The sequence below is a fragment of the Anolis sagrei genome, chromosome 6 (genome assembly GCF_037176765.1).
Source record: "Anolis sagrei isolate rAnoSag1 chromosome 6, rAnoSag1.mat, whole genome shotgun sequence".
NCBI lineage: Eukaryota > Metazoa > Chordata > Lepidosauria > Squamata > Dactyloidae > Anolis > Anolis sagrei.
Genome location: NC_090026.1, coordinates 126,918,215 through 126,941,344, shown reverse-complemented (window position 1 = coordinate 126,941,344; position 23,130 = coordinate 126,918,215). Strand labels below are relative to the sequence as shown.

Below are 23,130 nucleotides of genomic sequence, written 5' to 3'. Positions count from 1 at the left end.
TACGGAGATCAAGAAAAGTCTTCGTTTACAAATCAGAGCTCAAAACAGATTGCATCAGTCTCAGAGATTATGTGGAAAAGTTGTAGAGAAAAATCATGGGAGACATAATGCTTTCATGGGTATCTATTGAACAACAAATCATTTATCTTAAAGGCAGTTCAGGCAACGCTGCGTTAGAGTGAGAAGCTAAGCCTGAGTTCTCTTGTTAAAGGTTCAAGTCAAGCCTTGGTTTTGGATTTAATATATCCTGGAAGTTTTTTATGTTCCTGTTCATGTACTCTTGTTCAAATTTTTACTATTATACCTTCTTGCTGGTACCTGTGTTTTCTGGATGTTCCTAGACTTTGTCACCTCTGGAACTTTATGAGACATTTGGATTATTGGTTGCTTATCACCTTTTTCTAAACTTTTTTGGATTATATATCTTCCTTTCTCATTCCCGATTTTTGTATACTTTTATTATGTTTTACAATAAACTGTTTGCTTATATTTCTTGACTCTTGTGTGGTGCAGTGGTCATAGGTGTTTCCAGGCCTGGAGTGCAATAGTAGGTATCATTCCTATGAAGAGATGTGATCATTTTCGCAGACAGTTCATCTGCTTTTTGGAGGGTTTTTTTTGTCATGTCAGGAGCGACTTGAGAAACTGCAAGTCACTTCTGGTGTGAGAGAATTGGCTGTCTGCAAGGACATTGCCCAGGGGACGCCTGGATGATTTGATGTTTTTATCATCCTTGTGGGAGGCTTCTCTCATGTCCCTGCATGAGGAGCTGGAGCTGACAGAGGGAGCTCATCCGCCTCTCCCCGGATTCGAACATGCGACCTGTCGGTCTTCAATCCTGCCGGCACAGGGGTTTAACCCACTGCGCCACCGAGGGCTCCCTTTTTGGAGGTGAACAAGTTTGCAAAACAAAAAAAAATATTTACTTTCATTTGCAAAACACTGCTCAGTATCACTTACTCTTCGAAGTGAATAAAAAAGTTGGACAGGGCAATACGGTGGTTTCGTTGAAATGCGTTGCAGGCCAGCAAGTGATGTTATCCCAGAAAGTCCTGCAACCTGGAGAAGAGAAGAGAAGAACAGTTGGAATAAAATTTGAAACAAACTTTTCTGATCTATGAAGCAGAACAAGCATAAACACACGCACCTACAGCGTGTCTGGATTACATACATTGAGCACCAATTACATCTATTTTTCTGGTCTAAGGTCCAGGAGTTGAAACATTTCCTTTCCTGTGACATACACCTAAGTGGGGTAAATTATTCATCCTAGTATAATACATTTAAGGAATCCCCTGCTTATTTGACAAACCAAGGTCCAGAGAATGGCTGAAAAGCGGAACCCATTGTTTTGTAGTTTGCAAAGCTGAAAGACAGAAAAAAATGAATAGACTAAGAAAGAAAAGAAACTGTGTGGTTGGAAGAGCAGACTGGGGTCAGAAGTGTGATACATGGTTATAATTTAGTTCTATTGAAAAGCAAAACATTGAAAAGGAAGTTATTGCAAAGTAGTGGCGAATGCCTTTATGTGGCTGACAATGGTGAAAGTGGAATTTGGCATCTAGCAATGCTGAGCACTGAGATTTCACATTGTTCATCATACAATGCAGCCGGTCACTGAAAAGTTGCTATTCTATATGACATAGGGCATCTGTATTTTATTTATTTATTTACTAGTGAAATTGCTACTCTATGTTAAAGTTTTGGTGTATAACTCTATGTTTACATACGGCAGATAGGGAAGAATAGGCACTGACAGGGTAGCAACAGCAGAGATAGGATTCATTTGAATATGTGAAACCGATTGGTCATATGCAGATTAGTGTAGGCCCAGGATTTGAAAAGGCTGCTAGGCCAAAATGACAGTTGGGGAGAGCAGAGCTCTCCCAAAGGGGCAGAGCCAAGGTTCTGAAAGAGGCAGTTAGAGTGAGGGAGTAAAAAAACGACAGCTAAGAATCTGTGTGTGAGGAGGAGAGTTGGTTTTTGAGTGCCTGATAGAAATAAGCAGTTATGAAGGTGTGATAAAGACTTCTGATATAGAGAAGCAGTTAGTTAAATAGAGCACGAGTTTTAAGGAACACAAAGAAGGCTAGTGTTGCCTTAGTTCAGAATATAATTCAGCCAAGAGTGTGAGAAGCAAGTAACATGTTTGGGAATTTGTAACATTGATAGTTCATTCAGAAAAGTTAACCAAGTAAATGATACTGACTGTAAGACTCAAGATTGCAACAAAACACAAATGAAACCACAAGCGTTGGAGCCAGAAGTTATAAATAAACTGTGTTACTTTGTTATATACAAGAGTGTTTCATTGCTTGCGATATAAAGTACAAAGGTTTAACAGCACACAGAAAGTCCCAGCCAATATAAAAGAAGAAACTGAATCAGTATAAGGCAGCAAAGAGGTTTTTAAAGAGGAAATAATCTCTCTCGGTCGCCTCACCGTCCCTCTCAGCCCACAGGTGACTCAGGGTGGTTTACAATTGGTACCAAGACCATAAAATACAATTCCAGTACAATAAAAAACAATCGAATAATAATACCATAACAAAATCAATAAAAACATGAACATTCGGGTCTCCTATTAAAAACATTGTCCAATTACATCGTCCAACCATTTCATTTTCCTATGTCTAACGCACTGTATTTGGAAACGCCTGCTCAAAGAGCCAAGTCTTAACTCTCTTTCAAAATGTTAAAAGGGAGGGGGCCAATCTGATGACCTTAGGGAGGGCATTCCATAACTGAAGGGACACCACTGAGAAGGCCCTGTCCCTCGTTCTCACCAGCTACACTTGTGACGAAGGTGGGACCGAGAGCAGGGCCTCCCCAGATGATCTCAAAGTCCTGGAGGGTTCATAAGGGGAGAAGTATTCGGACAGGTAAGTTGGGCCAGAACTGTTTAGGGTATTTGTGGATATATTGGTGCTCTGCTGAAGGGATGTTATACAGCAGCCCTGATACCTGGAATCCCCCATAATATTGGTATCTATCTATAGGTGGAAGCTCCTGGCTGAGTGATTCTGGGAGATGTAACTCCAAAATTGAGATCTTTTTCAACTTCTTAGGCTTCTCATCACCCTCTGATTCTGAGGATAATTCTCTACAGCTTTTCCTGATTCTCCATCAAATTGGAATGCAAGTCTGCAAAAAACAGCATCTGATTCTGAAGCATTGCAGACAGCATCCAATGGGAATGGAGTTGCCAGAAGGCTTGGCCCTTCTGTTGTAAGCCTTCAGCTGAATGCCGATCTTTGCTGGGAGAATGGCTTTCCTTCCTTGGAAAAATGCTCCAATGAGCTGTCCGTGGTCCTGTTCTGGTTGACCTGATTCGTTTTTTGAAATCTGACATTTCTTGAGATGTGAGTGCAGTTTGACATCAATTGAAACATTCACACCTAGCTCCAACAAACAAGAGTTCTTTCTCCCACACTGGACATTATTCCACAGATATATAAACCCAATTTTCTTAATGTATTGTCGAAGGCTTTCATGGCCGGAATCCCTGGGTTGTTGTGGGTTTTTTCGGGCTATATGGCCATGGTCTAGAGGCATTCTCTCCTGACGTTTCGTCTGCATCTATGACAGAGGTAAGCACTACCTCTGAGGATGCTTGCCATAGATGCAGGCGAAACATCAGGAGAGAATGCTTCTAGACCATGGCCATATAGCCCGAAAAAATCTACAACAACCCACCAATTTTCTTAGTTTCCAACAGTCCTCACAACCTCTGGGGATGCCTGCCATAGATGTAGGTGAAATATCAGGAGAGAATGCTTCTAGAACATGGCCATACAGCCCAGAAAACCTATAACAAACCCAGGCACTTGAATTGTTATCCTAGTGATAATACACCCCCCCACACACACACATACACAAATATACACATATGCTGTGCAATTCTGGGATTTGTTGTTTGGTGAAACACTAGATCGCTCTAAGAGATAATTCTCTCCTCTAAAACAATCTGGTGTCCAGGATTCGAATCCTTGCTCAGTAATGCAAACCCATTGGGTGACCTTGGGCAACTTTAAATCTCAATTGATTTTATTAAAATTCTTTTTTTTCCCCCCATTCTCGCTGAGTCAGTCTCGTTTTGCTACCCAGAATGTATGTTGATATTATAAGGGGGTGAGTCATCCCTACATTAGGCAAGTTTTCCTTGAGAGGGAGAAACAGTGAGATGGGCATTTTTTTTAAAAGGGAGAGAGAAAAAAGAAAAAAAGCTGAAGTGACTCAGGAAAGCAACGTGTAAAGGGTGGGCAACTGCACATGAAATTTTGATGAAGCATTTAAACTCTACTTGCACGGCATCTTTTCATTCCTGCAACTTTGATGTGCTCCAGAGTCCATGTGATCGCACTCAGCGCTTGCAGGTATATTCTGCAGGGAAGGTGAAGGGTAAACAGTTTGCCTAGGTTTTCCTCCATAGAATCACGACCATTATGGAGTTGGAAGAGATCCCAAGGGCCATCCAGTCCAACCCCATTCTGCCAAGCAGGAAGTTACAATCAAAGCACTCCTGACAGATGGTCATCTGATATGCAGGATGTATTTTCATTCACTGGACCAAATCTTCCACAGATACCCGATACACCCAAATTTGAATACTGATGGGGTTTGGGGGGAGGGGGGTAATTTATTTTATCATTTGGGAGTTGTAGTTGCTGGGATTTATAGTTCACCTACAATCAAAGAGCATTCCGAACTCCACTAGCGATGGAATTGAACCAAACATGGCACACAGAACTACCATAACCAACAGAAAATACTGGAAGGGTTTCGTGGGCATTGACCTTGAGTTTTGGAGTTGTAGTTCACCTACATGCAGAGAGTACCGTGGACTCAAACAATGATGGATCTGGGCCAAACTTGGCACAAATACTCAATATACCCAAATGTGAACACTGGTGGAGTTTGGGGGGAATAGACCTTGACATTTGGGAGTTGCTGGGATTTATAGCTCACTTATAATCAAAGAGCATTCTGAACCCCACCAATGATAGAATTGGGCCAAACTTCCCACACAGTACCCCCATGTTTTCTGATGGTCTTTGGTGACCCCTCTGACACCTCCTTGAGACCCCCTCAGGGGTCCCGACCCCTGGGTTGAGAAACACTGATATAGATATTCAACTGTTCTTGATTCAGCCTAGAATCACATGGCTTTTTTCACTGCCTCAACATACTGTAGATTCAAGTTCAGTTGAGGGCTTGGAAGAAGACACTCATCAGACCTCAGGCAAGATGCCACCCTTTCAGTTAAAGAGATGCAAGCATGGTAACCCAAATAGATATGGCTACTATAGGACTGACTCCTCATTTACCCCAGACATGGGCAAACTTTGGCCCCCTAGGTGTTTGGACTTCAACTCCCACATTTACTAACAGCCTGTAGTTGAAGTCCAGAACACCTGGAGGACCCACATTTGCCTATGCCTGATCTACACTGGAGAATTAATACAGTTTATCACTATTTTAGCTGCCATGCTATGAAATCGTGGCGCAGCTGGCTGGGAGTCAGCTGCATTAAGATCACGACTGACCAAAAGGTCCTGAGTTTGAAGTCAGACTGGGGCGGAGTGAGCTTCCAACCAATTTGTGTAGCTTGCTGTTGACCTTTGCAGCCCGAAAGACAGTTGCATCTCTCAAGTAGGAAATTTAGGTACCGCTTATGCAGGGAGGCTAATTTACAAGGCCATAAAAATCTCCAGCAAGCATGCAAAGAATGAGGAAGTACACCATCAGTGTCACAAATGGACGGTGAAGTGACAGTTCCCCTGGTGGCCAGAATACCCTCACGAAAAAGCTGGAATGTGAAATAGCCTCTTAGTGTCTGTCTATATATGTTGTGTGTCAATGGCATTGAATGTTTGCCATGTATATGTACACCAGTGTTTCTCAACCTTCCTAATGCCGTAACCCCTTAATACAGCCCCTCATGTTGTGGTGACCTCCAACCATAATATTGTTTTCGTTGCTACTTCATAACAGCCATTTTACTACTGTTATAAATCATAATGTAAATATCAGATATGCAAGATGTATTTTCATTCACTGGACCAAACTGGGCACAAATACCCAATGCACCCACATGTAAATGCTAGTGGGGGTGGGGGAGGATTGATTTTGTAATTTGGGAGTTGTAGTTGCTGGGATTTATAGTTCACCTATAATCAAAGAGCATTCTGAACTCCACCAGTGATGGATTTGAACCTAATTTGCCGCACAGAACTCCCATGACCAATGGAAAACACTGGAAGGGTTTGGTGGGTATTGACCTTGAGTTTGGGAGTTGTAGTTCACCTATATCCAGAGAGCACTGTGGACTCACGCAATGGTGGATCTGGACAAAACTTGGCACAAATCCTCAATATGCGCAAATGCGAACACTGGTGGAGCTTGAGGAAAATAGACCTTCGACTTTTGGGAGTTGTAGTTGCTGGGATTTATAGTTCATTACAATCAAAGAACATTCTGAACTCCACCAATGATAGAATTGGCTCAAACTTCCCACATGGAATCCCCATGACCATCAGAAAATACTGTGTTTTCTGATGGTCTTTGGTGACCCCTCTGACACCCCCTCTCGACCCCCTCAGGGGTCCCGACCCCCAGGTTGAGAAACACTGATGTACACTGTAATCCGCCCTGAGTCCCCTGTGGGGTAAAAAGGGCGGAATATAAATAATGCAAATAAATAAATAAATAGGAATTGTAGTTTTATAAGGTCTTTCATTTTCTCTGCGAAATGGTGATGGAGCCTAACTACATTACAACTCCCACATCATTGAGCCATTACTGTTAAAAAGGTGTCAAAGTGCATTAATTCTACAGTGTAGATGCACTCTTAGAATTAATCTAAGAAACAAAGGCAGACCACTACGTAACACCAGCCTGACATTGTCTGAAGCCAGTATCTTCAATGAAGAGGAAAACATTGCTGGAGGAAATTGTAGAAGGCCAGCAATTTCTTGCAAAACATGTCATTTACCTGGCAGGCTATTCTCCATTTGCAGGACAATAAAAGTCAGCTGTAATTTTATTACAGATCTGATGTCTCTTCATTGCAAAGTTATCCCATTAGATCTAAAATACAGCCCATTTGATTAAAAACACATCCCATATATCTGTGATAGAGACACAAAGACAGGAATACTAGGTTATCTATGCTCCTCCGGCGAGGAGTGTAAACACCGAGTAGATGAGTCATGTCAAAACGGTGCAAGGGGAAACATTCCACCGTTTGCAAGTGTTGTGGGAGTATTTCATCCCATGCAAGCAGAGGCGGGTTAATTTATCCAAGCTTTTCATTCCCCGATGGGGAATATTGGATAACATATTGGGGTGGGTTACCGAATGGTGGCCGACGGCCAATTTCCACATGCACCGTCCCCTTGGGATGCGCCTTCCTACAATAACCCCAAATGCCTCCATTTGCCTCAGCAGTTCCTCTCAAAATTCATAGAATCATCAAATCCTAGAGTGGGAAGAGACCCCATGGGCCATCCAGTCCAACCCCATTTTGCCAAGAAACAGGAAAATCATATTCAAAGCATCCCCAACAGAGGGCCATCCAGCCTCTTCTTAAAAGCCTCCAAAGAAGGAGACTCCACCACACTCCAGGGCAGAGAGTTCCACTGCTGAACAACTCTCACAGTCACTAAGTTCTTCCTTATCTTCAGGTGGAACCTCCTTTCCTGTAATTCAAAGCCATCACTCTGCACCCTAGTCTCCAGGGCAGCAGAAAACAAGCCTGCTCCCTCCTCTCAATGACTTCCCCTCATATATTGATCCATGGCCCTCATCATGTCTCCTCTCAGCCTTCTCTTCTACAGGCTAAACATGCCCAGCTCTTTAAGCCACTCCTCAGAGGGCTTGTTCTTGATCCTTTTAGTCGCCCTCCTCTCGACACATTTCAGCTTGTCAACATCCCTCTTCAATTGCGGTTCCCAGTGTGATTGCAGGTGTGGTCTGACCACAACAAAACAGAGGGGTAGCATGACTTCCCTAGATCTAGACACTATGCTCCTATTGATGCAGGCCAAAATCCCATTGGCTTTTTTTGCCTCCATATGACATTGTCAGCTTGCGTTCAACTTGTTCCCCATGAGGACTCCAAGATCTTTTTCACACATCCTGCTCTTGAGCCAGGCATCGCCCCCCATTGTGTATCTTGGCATTTCATTTTTTTCTGCCTAAGTGGAGTATCTAAGTGGAGGGCCGGGCTGGTAGCACAGCTGGTCAATCGTAAATCACTGCCGACCAAAAGGTAGCAAGTTCAAAGTCCAAGTCAGGGTTGAGCTCCCAATTGTTAAATAGTCCAGCTTACTGTTCACCTAAGCAGTTCGAAAACAGTTGTGCTATGAGTAGAGAAATTAGGGACCGCTTAAAGTGTGTGTGTGTGTGTGTGGGGGGGGTGTTAATATATGACACCATAAAAATGCCCGAGAACAAGGAGGAAATACTATGATCAAAAGGCTCAGTGTCGTAGTGGATGAAGCAACAGCTCCCCCTGTGGCCAAAATTGAGCAACCTCCAGGATCCAAAGTGGAAGTGGAAAAACTGCTGAATGACCTCTATCTGTCTGTATGTCTGTATGCATTGAATGTTTGCTGAAATAGAAATAGTTTTCTAAGATCTACAGAGACACTCGCTGAAACACCCCAGCAAGCGAGAGTCCAAAAGTGGCAGGCTCAAACCCAGAACCTCAATCAATGGCTGATACCAAATGAGAGACTCCCCCCTGGAGACACAGAGGATTGGGCGACTTGGAAGGCACTGAACAGACTGCACTCTGGCACTACGAGATGCAGAGCCAATCTTAAGAAATGGGGCTACAAAGTGGAATCCATGACATGCGAGTGTGGAGAAGAGCAAACCACTGACCACTTGCTGCAATGCACCCTGAGTCCTGCCACATCCACAATGGAGGACTTTCTTGCGGCAACACCAGAGGCACTCCAAGTGGCCAGCTACTGGTCAAAGGACATTTAATCAACTACAAAGCTTGCAAATTCTGTGTTTGGTCTGTTTGTTTGTTTGTTTTTGTTAAAAATGTAATACAAATGTCTGGTTGCTGATGACACGATAAATATAAATAATGTCAAAAATGTATTGAATGTTTGCTACATATGTTTGCATTGTAATCCACCCTGAGTCCCCTTCAGGGTGAGAAGGGCAGAATATAAATACTGCAAATAAATAAATAAATAAATAAATAAATAAATAAATATGTCGCTATTGAACTTCATTTTGTTAGTTTTGGCCAATCATCTCTCTACTCTGTCAAGATCATTTTGAATTCTGCTCCTGAATTCTGGGGTATTGGCTATTTCTCCCAATTTGGTCCCATCTGCAAACTTGATGATCCTGCCTTCTAACCCTTCATCTAAGTCATTAGCCAAGATCTTGGATAGAACCAAGCCCAGGAGGGAACCCTGCTGATGGCACTCCACTTGTCATTTCCTTCCAGGATGAAGAGGAAGCATTGGGGAGAATCACCTTCTGAGTTTGTTCACTTAACCAATTACAGATCCACCTAACCGTAACTTTGCCTAGTCCATATTGGACTAATTTGTTTGCAGCAGGATCAATTCCTGCCACCATTTTGAGAGGTTTAGTACAGGTTAAACATGAGCCAACAATGTGATGTGGCGGCAAAAAAAGCCAATGGGATTTTGGCCTGCATCAATAGGAGCATAGTGTCTAGATCTAAGGAAGTCATGCTGCCCCTCTATTCTGCTTTGGTTAGACCACACCTGGAATATTGTGTCCAATTCTGGGTACCACAATTCAAGAGAGATATTGACAAGCTGGAATGTGTCCAGAGGAGGGCGACTAAAATGATCAAGGGTCTGGAGAACAAGCCCTATGAGGAGCGGCTTAAGGAGCTGGGCATGTTTAGCCTGAAGAAGAGAAGGATGAGAGGAGATATGATAGCCATGTATAAATATGTGAGAGGAAGTCACAGGGAGGAGGGAGCAAGCTTGTTTACTGCTTCCATGGAGATTAGGACGTGGAACATACGGCTTCAAACTACAAGAGAGGAGATTCCATCTGAACATGAGGAAGAACTTCCTGACTGTGAGAGCCATTCAGCAGTGGAACTCTCTGCCACAGAGTGTGGTGGAAGCTCCTTCTTTGGAAGCTTTTAAACAGATGCTGGATGGCCATCTGTCAGGGGTGATTTGAATGCAATATTCCTGCTTCTTGGCAGAATGGGGTTGGACAGGATGGCCCATGAGGTCTCTTCCAACTCTTTGATTCTATGATTCCATGATTCCTATGTTTCAAAGCCATGTTGGAGAGTAATTACCTTTTAGGGGATTCCACCTCCCAGAATGGGGGATTCTGGTCATTGCAACTGAAACAAGACAACCTCCTCAAGCTCTGTTTTGCCTGCTTTTCATTGATCTTCCTCTTTTTCCACTTGGAAATCTGATAATCTTGTACAAAGCAAGCGGAGTTGGTACGTATAGATCGGTTGTTTCAACTCCGCTTCGGTGGCCATATTTCTCCCTGGTGCTTTGATCTGTCAGGCCGACTTGTGTCACTCTGAAGCTCAGGGCAGTTTATCAAGGTGAGAAGCAAAGCAATGAAAGAGTTCAAGTGGGAGCAGGACTCTGTGAAATTACAGGTGACAGCTGTACATACAGACGTCGCCAACAACAAAATCTGAGCCAGGCAGTCAAGTCTGATGGATGAAGACTCGTTTCAGTTCCCATTTGGATAGGCATGCAAAAAAAAATACTGTCCTATCTGGATGGATCAATTGTCAATTGTTATTTTCCTAACTCAAACATCTTTTATTCTTTTTCTGTACCAGGTTGTGAATGCTCTTTTGAAGTGCGCACCTTAATATCAGCATGTATTTCTTCCCCCTGCGGCATTTCTCTGAACGTATTCATTTTCGCACAGCCTGCAAATGTACGCTTCTAAACAAAGCAATTTTCCTTCGTGCGTTTCATGTTATTTTCATGAGTGCTCCCATGTTTGTGCACTCTCGCCCTCATAAGCACATTATTATATGGTTTTTACAAACATCAAAAAGTACCTTGCAAAATTTGAAAAGCTGGAAAGAATACAACTTTGTTTCAATATAGATTATGTAAGTGCAACTATTTTGTGTTTATGATTTAGTCTCCATTTTGACACCATTGCCACGATCAAAACTCATCCCATAAACTACTGTATTTGGCTGCATGGGGAGAAGGAAGTCCCTTCTGCTGGGTATCAAACTATGGTTGAGGAATGTTTCCATTAGGTTTAAAAGGTTTGTGTTATTTTTATTATTTATTTATTTGGGGTTCTTTTACCCCGCTATACAATATCCCAGAGTACTTGTAGGGTATCAGCACAAACACAAAACAGTCTATGTATAATGTCAAAATATAATGTCAAAAGAGCATATAGTATGCTATTTAGCAAAATCCCGAGTATATAGCTCAATTCAGTGGCCCAAAACAAAATCAAAAGGAGCAACCGCTCTCAAATGTAACAATTCCAGGTCTGAACAAGGGTACCACTGTATATAGGCTTCAGGGATACATACAATGAGAAAAATCATACACAAAGTAAGCATAGAGTCATGCATGAGGTATATATATGTATACTGAAGTCAATAATGAAGATGGAGCACCACTCTCAAAAATCTTCATGGAATAAATCCAAATTAAGTCCAGTGAAAATGGAGCACTGCTTCTCAAAATAAGTCTCTGTAAGAAAAGTCCAAATGGCATTCAACAGGGGTGATACAATATGAATGGGTTCCTTGGTAGACAGGTTAAATATAAATAATCCACTTATAAGGATAAGATAATGAATAAGTACAATAGATAGGTAAATTGTGAAACTTAGACTGTTCAATTCACAGTGATCACAAAATTAAGCAATATGCAATAAGTTCTGTATAAAGCAATATGAAATAAGTTCTGTACAGTCTTTTAGTGATGTCGTTGTATGTTCATAAATCAGCCTCCCACGACCGGTTTCGGCCTTAGCTTCAGGCCTTCTTCGGGTGGTCTGTAATTTTACATACATAAATACATTTTACAGTTGTATAGGTTGAACATAATGTAATAGAATGCATTTAGAAATACTTACAAAGTTCAGTCTTTTACATATGTTCTCATAAGAGATACTTAAGTTTTTTGTAATGGGATCTAGGTGAAAGGAACAAATTGTGGCTATTAACATTTGAAAATTACATATATCAAAATAAATATTTTCCCAATATATTTCACCAATTTTACATACATCAATACATTTTACAATTGTATAGGTTGAACATAATATGATAGAATGCATTTAGAAATACTCACAATGCATTTAGAAATACTGTCCATACTCGCAATTAGAATCAAACTCAGAAGCAGAGTATCTTGTGAGTATACACCTAATTGGTGAAATATATTGGGAAAACATTTATTTGGATATATGTATTTTTTAAATGTTAATAGCCACAATTTGTTCCTTTTACCTAGATCCCATTGCATAAAACTTAAGTATCTCTTATGAGAACATATGTAAAAGACTGAACTTTGTGAGTATTTCTAAATGCATTCTATCATATTATGTTCAACCTATACAATTGTAAAATGTATTGATGTATGTAAAATTGGTGAAATATATTGGGAAAATATTTATTTTGATATATGTAATTTTCAAATGTTAATAGCCACAATTTGTTCCTTTCACCTAGATCCCATTACAAAAAACTTAAGTATCTCTTATGAGAACATATGTAAAAGACTGAACTTTGTAAGTATTTCTAAATGCATTCTATTACATTATGTTCAACCTATACAACTGTAAAATGTATTTATGTATGTAAAATTACAGACCACCCGAAGAAGGCCTGAAGCTAAGGCCGAAACCGGTCGTGGGAGGCTGATTTATGAACATACAACGACATCACTAAAAGACTGTACAGAACTTATTTCATATTGCTTTATACAGAACTTATTGCATATTGCTTAATTTTGTGATCACTGTGAATTGAACAGTCTAAGTTTCACAATTTACCTATCTATTGTACTTATTCATTATCTTATCCTTATAAGTGGATTATTTATATTTAACCATTCAACAGGGGTGCCCGGGTATTTTTGTACTCTGTTTCGGGGAAAGCAGTCCCCTTCCTCAGGAGTTGATAAATTCAGCAACTCTAGACTCTTATCTATAATAAAACATAACATCACATAGAGTAACAAGTATTTTCCAGTACAATTACAATAGTAAAGATAATGGATACAACAAACATATACTCACATCATGCCAGGTAGCTAATACAAAAAGTGACTCTGCTAGAAGTAAATTCACACTGCGAGTAATTCTGAAGGGTCATCCACAGGTTTATAAAGAGTAGTTAGAAACTTAAAGGAAACAGCTAAAATTAAGTGACTCGTTAGGTCCTTGAGGGGAAAGGGTTTTCAACTTAAAGATCCAGAACATTTCCCTTTGGGATAGTAGTTCTTCCAAATCCATATGGGGTTTTGGTGTGATGCATTCCAGAGCACAAAATTTAAGGGAATTGGATGAATGTTTGTATTGTGTAAAGTGTGAATATAGAAGGGACTCCATAGATAAACATTTTATTCTAGATTTATGTTCAGAAATTCTAATTCTCAGAGGTCTGGTTGTTTTTCCAATATACCACAAACCACAGTCACATGTTAGAAGGTAGATAAGGTTACTGCTATTACAATTGGAAAAATGTTTGAGTGTGGTGCCCACTTTGTTCCTATAGTTGTGTACCTCCTTAGTTTTCCATGATTGCGGACAACATTTACAGCGTCCACAGGGGTAATGGCCTCTCAAAGTGCTTTTAGGTGTAGTAGTAGTAGTGGTTAAATCTGTATGAATTAACAAGTCTCTTATGTTTTTAGTACGCCTATTCCCAAAAATGGGTGGGTTTTGGCAACCTGGAATATCTTGAAGAAGATGCCAGTGTTTTTTGATGATTCTGGTAATCTGTTTGGAATAGTGCGATAGTTCTTGTGTCCAAATAATTTGATTTTTTATGGGTTTAGGGCATTCTTTCAGTAAGGTAGTCCTATCTATTTTATCAGCTTTGGTTAATGCTTTCCTTATTAGATGTTTGGGGTAGCCTCTATTTCTGAACTCATGGCTTAAAGTGACACTTTCCTGAATAAACTGTTCCTTGGTGCTTGAGTTCCGTTTAAGTCTGAGGAGCTGTGAAAATGGAAGATTGGTTTTTAAACTAAAGTGGTGGAAGCTGTTGTAATGAAGATAAGAATTTTTATCTGTGGGTTTTCTAAAGTTCTTGACTAAAAGTTTATTGTGATCTTTATAGACTGTAACATCCAGAAAATTAATATGTGACAGGTTGAAATGGCTGGTGAACTTAATAGACGTATGTATGGTGTTGATCCAATTAGAGAAACCTACTGCGGCCTCGGTTGATTTAAATACCATGAATATGTCATCAATAAATCGTCCATAATATATAATATTGGTGTGATACATATTTAAAGATGGATTTAATAATACAGTGTTCTCTAAATTTGCCATAAATAAATTGGCAATTGAGGGGGCCAATGGACTGCCCATTGCCACACCAAAGACCTGAAAGTAAAATTGATTTTGAAAACGGAAATAATTTTTCTCTAAAACTATATCCAACAGGTCCATAAGGAAATGTGTGGGTGGATGTAACTTGGTTCTGTTATGGAGGACATTCTCTATGGTGGTACGGGCCTCATCTAATGGAATGTTGGTGTAAAGTGAGGTGACATCAATAGTTACTAAAACACTATCCTCCTCTACTTTGAGGTTTTCTATAACATTAATGAAGTGCTTAGTGTCTTTGATATAGGAATCACAGAGAGGGACAAAGGGTTGGCAGAAAGAGTCCAGATACTTAGCGACTGGTTCCAACACTGAAGAAGAACCTGAAATAATGGGTCGGCCTGGGGGGGGGGGGGGAATAACACCTTTATGAATCTTTGGTAAAGTATAAAAGATTGGTATTCTAGGGAATTCTTTCTGAAGATATTTAAATGTGGAAGAAGAGATAAATCCCTTTTACCCCGCCCTTTTCTTTTACCCCGCCCTTCTCACCCCGAAGGGGATTCAGGGCAGCTTACAGAAGCAAGGCACAATTCGATGCCTGCAGTACAAAACAATCAAGACACAAAATTACACAATTACATCACACTAGTTCATGCATTATATCAATAAAATCAATAAAATCAATAAAAACTAATACAAACCCAATTCCTCTCTTACATGGTCAGCAATTGCTAACTCATAGTTCTAGTTTTCCGTTCCACTTCATCAATCCTGTTGATCTTATTCACCTGATTGTCTTATTTAATTGCCTCATTGCCCAAAGGCCTGGTCCCATAACCACGTCTTCACCCTCCTCCTGAAGGAGAGGAGGGATGATGATGCCCTGATTTCCCCCGGGAGTGAGTTCCACAGGTGAGGGGCTACCACTGAGAAAGCCCTGCTCCTCGTCCCCACCAGCCTCACTTGTGAGAGTGGTGGGGTTGAGAGCAGGGCCTCCCCAGATGATCTCAAGCTCCGGGGTGGGATGTAGAGGGAGATACGTTCGGACAGATACACTGGACCGGAACCGTAGAGGGTTTTGTAGGTCAAAACCAGCACCTTGAATTGTGCTCGGAACTGAACTGGCAGCCAGTGGAGCTGGCATAACGGGGGGGGGGGGGGGGTGGTATGCTCCCTTATGTCGCTCTGGTGAGCAGTCTGGCTGCCGCTCGTTGGACTAATTGAAGTTTCCGAACAGTCTTCAAGGGCAACCCCACGTAGAGCGCGTTGCAGTAGTCTATTCGGGATGTGACAAGAGCGTGGACCACTTTGGCCAGATCAGACTTCCCAATGTCCCATTGCAGTACAATTTCCCTTCCTAATAACTCAAGCTGAACATGTCTTAAGAATGGGATGTGACAATACAATTCTAACCTGAATCAAGAGTTCCTCATGTTGTGGTGACCCCCAACTATGTAATTTTGCTCCTGTAGATATCTGATATGGAGGATATATTTTCATTCACTGGACCAAATTTGGTACAAATACCCGATACGCCCAAATTTGAATGCTGGTGGGGTGGGGTGGGGGGCGGCATTGAATTTGTAATGACATGGGAGTTGGAGTTGCTGGGATTTATAGTTAACCTGTAATCAAAGAGCATTCTGAACTCCATCAATGATGGAATTGAAACACTCTTGGCACATAGAACTCCCATGACCAACAGAAAATACTGGAAGGGTTTGGCGGGGATTGACCTTGAGTTTTGGAGTTGTAGTTCACCTACATCCAGAGAGCACTAGGGACTCAAACAATGATGGATCTGGACCAAACTTGGCATGAATATTATATATGCCCAAATGTGAACACTGGTGGAGTTCTGGGGAAAATAGACCTTGAAATTTGGGAGTTGTAGTTGCTGGGATTTATAGTTCACCTACAATCAAAGAGCATTCTGAAACCCATCAACACTGGAATTGGGCCAAACTTCCCACACAGAATCCCCATGACCAACAGAAAATATTGTTGTTTCCTGATGGGCTTTGGCGACCCCTCTGATACCCCTTTGCGACCCCCCCAGGGGTCCCGACCCCCAGGTTGAGAAACACTGATCTAGAGGGAAGGAAGTCATAGCAGCACTCTATTCTGCATTGGTCAGATCTCACCTGGACTAGCCCTGTGTCCAGTTCTAGCAGAGCAATTTGAGAAAGGTTTAGACAACCCATTGACGCAACAGGTTAAACTGCTGAGCTATTGAACTTGTTGATCAAAAGGTCAACAGTTCAAATTTGGGGAGCAGAGTTTGCTCCCACTGTTAGCTTCTGCCAACCTAGAAGTTCAAAAACATGCAAATGTGAGTAGATCAATAGGTACCGCTTCTGCGGGAAGGTAATGTATCATGTTCTGCAGTTGATGGTGGTTGGTGGTGGTAGGCCTAGCAGTTGGTGATGGAAGGGTTAATGCAAGTCTTAGTTCTAAAGGGTTGAGTAATCTGTAAGTAAGAGTTCATGGGTTAAAGCAATTAAGAGTGGAGGTATGCAAGAGATAGATTGCAGCTGGGTGTTTCTGGATATAAGGAGCTAGCCTTGGGACTGATCTTTGGGGGGAAAGTATGTCTTATTTTGGTGGTAGATGCTGCTGGTTTCCCCCCAGGTTTGTGGATTTTCGGTATCCTGACCTTGGAACCCTGGAACCTTGAATCTTTGGACTGGCTTTTGACTACGGTATAGACTCTTGATCTCTGAACTTAGCTCATTGAACTCTCGGCGTTTGACCACTGGACTGGACCTTTTGACTACAGTGTTATCTTGAACTTGCAACAGCGTTTTCTGTCAGTTTTGTTTTGTATTCTGTGGCTGAGTGCTATCTTTATGTTTTGGACTATTAAAACAGCCAGAAAGTAAGTGCTGCTTTAATTAAATTGTTTGGTTCACCTCTGCCGGAATAACGGCAGCACCCTGGTATTGTGACAATGCAGTCATGCTGGCCACATGACCATGGAAGTGTCTATGGCCAACGCCGGCTCTTTGGCTTAGAAATGGAGATGAGTACCAACCCCCAGAGTTGGACACAACTAGACTTAATGTCAGGGGAAACCTTTACCTATTAACAAGAAAGAAGGCATCAAGAGAATAATGACTTTACTAGTCTAAGGCCTGAAAAGCATGAATTCCTCTGAGGAGGTTTGAGGGAGCTGGGTAGGTTTAGCTTGGAGAAAAGAAGGCTGAGAGTGGACATGATAACCATATTTTAATAATTGAAAGGAAGTCACATAGAGGAGAGGACAAGCTTGCTTTCCATTGCTTTGGGGACTATGACACAATGGAACAATGGGTTCAAATGGCAGGAAAAGAGATTCCACCTGAATATGAGGAAGAGCATCCTGATGGTAAGAGTTTGTTCAACAGGGATATATGTTGCCTGGGAAACTCCTCCTCTGGAGGTTTTTCAACAGAGACTGGATATTGAGAAGGTTTGCATTGTGTATTGTGTGGGGTTGGACTGGATGACCCTTGGAGGTCTCTTCCAACTCTATGATTCTACAACATCCTTGATTATCTGTTCATAATTTTTCCCCAATGGTTTTCTCTTCACAATTTGCTGGTCGCACTCCATTTTAGTGGGCTGATGAATTCATTACAAGTTGCATTCTGAGTTTGAAAAGAACTGTTCAAGTTACTGAAGCCATATGCCTGTCAGCAGCTTTAAAGTTCAGACTAAAACCCAGAACAGATCTACTTCCACTCGGAAACAGAAGCCACTCTCCACCACTGTTGACTGCTACAAGAGAAACTGGTTTGTTTTCTGAGTTTGGAAGACAACATACCGACGTTGTGTGCCTATTGCACACCTTGCTGAAAGCGTACAAACCTGAGAGCTCCTGTTTGCTTTTGAAATCCTTTTCTCTCTGTTGTCGGCATTGTTTATTTTTAAATGCCTGGCTGACTCCTATTTGCTGGTAGGAGGAGACTAGGATTAGATTCCTAGAATAAGATTCCTTGGAGTGTATAGTCAGGGAGGTGTGTGCTGCCGGGAGAAATCTGGTCAGTACCTGCCCAAGTGCTTTACACAAACAACAGGTGATGAGAAACGCTTGCAAGGAAAAGGATCAACCTGTCCAATTGTGATGGTTTCTATGTGGGGGGTATGTTGTGCTAGGCCTTGTTTAGCACATGTGTTGGCCAAAGGTTGAGTGTGAGCTTTAGGAAAATAGGAACTGTGAATGTATATTGGACAACTCCATTTCATTCTCTGTTCTGACACTGACTATGGAATCTCGTAGTTGTTTCTGCATATTATGTCATCTCTTAATCTTTTCTTTTGTAGGGTAAACACACCCAGATCCCTCAGCCACTCCTCATAGGGCTTGGCTTCCAGACCTTTGGTCATTTTGGTCTCCTTTCTCTGGAGACCTTCCAGATTTTCAATACTTTTCTTGAATTGCGGTGCCCAGAACTGGACATAGGATCATTTCAGGTAAACAAAGCAGAAGTGAGTGGGACTATTCCTTCTGTCAGTCTAGACCAGGCATGGGCAAACCTTGGCCCTCCAGGTGTTTTGGACTTCAACTCCCATGATTCCTAACAGCCTACAGGCTGTTAGGAATTGTGGGAGTTGAAGTTCAAAAACCTGGAGTGTTGAAGCTTGCCCATGCCTGATCTAGACACTATTTCTACTGATGCAGCCTAGAACCGACATCACACTGGCAACAAAGATCAGTCTAGTCAAAGCCATGGTATTCCCTGTAGTAACCTACAGATGTGAGAGCTGGACCTTAGGGAAGGCTGAGCGAAGGAAGATCGATGCTTTTGAGCTGTGGTGTTGGAGGAAAGTTCTGAGAGTGCCTTGGACTGCGAGAAGATCCAATCAGTCCATCCTCCAGGAAATAAAGCCTGGCTGCTCACTGGAGGGAAGGAGATTAGAGACAAAGTTGAAGTACTTTGGCCACATCATGAGGAGACAGGAAAGCCTAGAGAAAACAACTATGCTGGGGAAAGTGGAAGGTAAAAGGAAGAAGGGCCGACCAAGGGCAAGATGCATGGATGGCATCCTTGAAGTGACTGGACTGACTTTGAAGGAGCTGGGGGTGGTGACGGCTGACAGGGAGATCTGGCGTGGGCTGGTCCATGAGGTCACGAAGAGTCGGAGATGACTGAATGAATGAACAACAAAAAGCCTAGAACCACATTGGTGTTTTTAGTTGCCTTCTCATATTCCACTTGTGGTCTACTAAACATCTTATTGCATTGCAAAATTCCCCTCTCATAGGACACTTCAGTCTCTTTTTGAGCATGGAGAGGCATGGAGCTCATCACATGTTCCAGAACTGAAAAGAGGCAGAGGTGTCCTAAAAGGAGGGAACTCTGAACACAGGCCAGCAATCCTGTTCAGAGCTCCTGCCTCTTATCGCACTTTACTCCCATGTTTACAATTGAAAAACAGGTGAGCTGTTTCCTGATCTTGTTTGATGGCCCAACGGTCAGCAGTCTCCCAATATGATGCCATGGAAAGAAGTGCTTTTAACCTGGTTCACTGTTTCTTGCATCCTATGGGTGCAATATGATCCCATGAAAAGTAGTGGTTTTAACCTTGAGCATTGGCTCTTTTATCCTATGGGGTTGGGGGCAGAACAATTTTATCCCATTGAAAGAAGTGCTTTTAAACTGGTGACAGTCTTTTTTTAATGTAAAGGGCTTTGGCAAGGCCAAGGGATCTCTTGGCTGGGTTGTTGTAGGTTTTTTTGGGCTATATGGCCATGTTCTAGAGGCATTCTCTCCTGACGTTTTGCCTGTATCTATGGCAAGCATCCTCAGAGGTAGTGAGGTCTGTTGGAACTAGGAAAATGGGATTATATATCTGTGGAAAGACCAGGGTGGGACAAAGGACTCTTGTCTGCTGGAGGTAGGTGGGAATGTTTCAACTGACTACCTTGATTAGCATTTGATAGCCTGGAAGTGCCTGGAGCAATCCCCTGTTGAGAGGTGATTAGATGTCCCTGATTGTTTTCCCTCTGCTGTTTTGCTGTTTTAATTTTAGAGTTTTTTTTAATACTGGTAGCCAGATTTTGTTCATTTTCATGGTTTCCTCCTTTCTGTTGAAATTGTCCACATGCTTGTGGATTTCAATGGCTTCTCTGTGTAGCCTGACATGGTGGTTGTGAGAGTGGTCCAGCATTTCTGTATTCTCAAATAATATGCTGTGTCCAGGTTGGTTCATCAGGTGCTCTGCTATGGTTGAAGTAGTCTGCACAGATTTTTTTCCACAGATATATAAACCCATTTTCCTAGTTCCAACAGACCTCACTACCTCTGAGGGTGCTTGCCATAGATGCAGGCGAAACGTCAGGAGAAAATGCCTCTAGAACAAGGCCATATAGCCCGAAAAAACCTACAACAATCCAGTGATTCCGGCCATGAAAACCTTTAACAATACATTGATCTCTTGGCTTTCAGATATTGTTGTTTCTCCTGATTTAAAACAAAAAAGTAATTGTGATCTTGTGCTGAATGTAAGATGAATGTATTGCCTGCTATTAAGTTTCCATGTGTGAGTGTGATGTCGTCTGTGCGCATTCAGAAGAAGATCTACAAGCCACTCTAAACACCTTCGCAGAAGCATACACGAAGCTTGGCCTGTCACTGAACATCGAGAAAACCAAAGTGCTGTTCCAGCAGTCACCAGCCATCCCCTCCCCAATGCCAGAGATACAGCTTAATGGTGTAACATTAGAAAATGTTGACCATTTCCACTACCTTGGCAGCCACCTCTCCACCAAAGTCAACATCAACACTGAAATACAACACCGCCTGAGCTCTGTGAGCACAGCATTTTTCCGAATGAAGCAGAGAGTGTTTGAGGACCGAGACATCCATAGGGATACCAAGGTGCTTGTCTACAAAGCTATTGCCTTCCAACCCTGCTATATGCCTGCGAAACGTGGACTGTCTACAGACATCACATGCAACTCCTGGAACAATTCCATCAGTGCTGACTCTGGAAAATCCTGCAAATCTCCTTGGAAGACAAGCGGACAAACATCAGCGTGCTGGAAAGAGCAAAGACCACCAGCATTGAAGCGATGGTCCTCTGCCATCAACTCTGCTGGGCCGGCCACGTTGTCCGGATGCCTGATCACCGCCTCCCAAAGCAGTTGCTCTACTCTGAACTCAAGAACGGAAAACGGAATGTTGGTGGACAGGAAAAGAGATTTAAAGATGGGCTCAAAGCCAACCTTAAAATCTCTGAAATAGACACTGAGAACTGGGAAGCCCTGGCTCTTGAGCGCTCCAGTTGGAGGTCAGCTGTGACCAGCAATGCTACAGAATTCAAGGAGGTACGAGTGGAGAGCGAAAGAGAGAAACGTGCCAAGAGGAAGGCACGTCAAGCCAACCCCGACCTGGACCGCCTTCCACCTGGAAACCAATGCCTTCACTGTGGGAGAAGATGCGGGTCAAGAATAGGGCTCCACAGCCACCTACGAACCCACAAGGAAACGCATAATGGAAGACCATCTTACTCGTCCAACGAGGGATCGCCTAAGTAAGTAAGTAATTGATGGGGAGGCAGAACTCGAAATGGAACTGCTGACGATATAACAGGAGCGATTCTCAACGCTAAAAGGACAGTCATCCATGCTCTCCTCTCTCAATGTAATGAGGTCGTAAGTCTTCTAGATCCTTTTCCCTTGAGCTGTTTTCAAGCCAGGTGCCACCCATCCTATCCCATCCCATTTGTTCTGCCTCAAACATTTCTCCGTTTTGAAATGTCTGATGTTAGTTTGGGCCCAACTCTCCCATTTTGGTTTCCGACCTTTCAATACTATATTTATTTATCCTTGCACTAGAAGACAGAATAGTTGAGGTTTTTCCTCACTGTTCTCAGCTTGCCACAAGATGAGGGTGAGAACAGCTCACTATTTATCAAAGAGCTTTGGCCTAAGAGCCATAGAAATTTACACTTCACTTTTAAAAATGGTTCTCTAAGCTCCCAATCAATGCCTGAGCTTTAAGTAATCCATCACAGGCAGGCAGTGAACAACACAGATTGTTTCTTGCAACACACCATAAATAGCTCTCATACTTGGGATGTCAATTGCTTCCAAGACTAAGGCTCCATGGCTGGATCTGCTCAGAGCAAAAGCCTTGGATAATCTGGCACAGGGAGTAAAACAAGACCTTGAGCCAAATGGAGATGAGACATTCAACTGGTTGTGTCCGATCCAAGAGAGGAGAGCAGAAGGAGAAGAGGAAAGAAAAAGGACACCCACCCGGCCAGAAACACAAGCTTTTCCTTATCAAAAGTCAAACATTTTCTTTGGAGCCAGAAGCAACAAATCTACCAGGTTTCGTAACTTCAACCACATTGTCGTCTTGTTATGTTGGTGTTGTAACAATTGTTTCCCTGTGTCAAGAGGCAAACAATATTCTTTTCTCTCCCATTGGATCCAAGAGGGGATAAGCTCTCCAATTTGCAACTCGCACTCTTTTACCGAGACTCAATAGATCTGTGGTCTTGAAGGCCAGGACGGCACAAACATTCATTATGATCTGCTTCCCGGTACACAATGGATTTTGCAATGCTGGGGAAGCCCCAACTGAGCAAAACAGAGGAATTATG

At 42.3% G+C, this 23,130-nt stretch overlaps 1 protein-coding gene across 1 annotated transcript in view; it reads right to left on the bottom strand.

Annotated features, from left to right (window-relative positions):
• The window catches only part of LOC132779027 (vasoactive intestinal polypeptide receptor-like), a 142,136-nt gene that overhangs the window by 55,961 nt on the left and 63,045 nt on the right, over positions 1–23,130 (bottom strand). Inside the window, exon 3 of the mRNA XM_060782673.2 lies at positions 961–1,059. Within this exon, the coding sequence (XP_060638656.2) occupies positions 961–1,059 (99 nt within the window). The remainder of the gene's footprint in view (positions 1–960; positions 1,060–23,130) is intronic.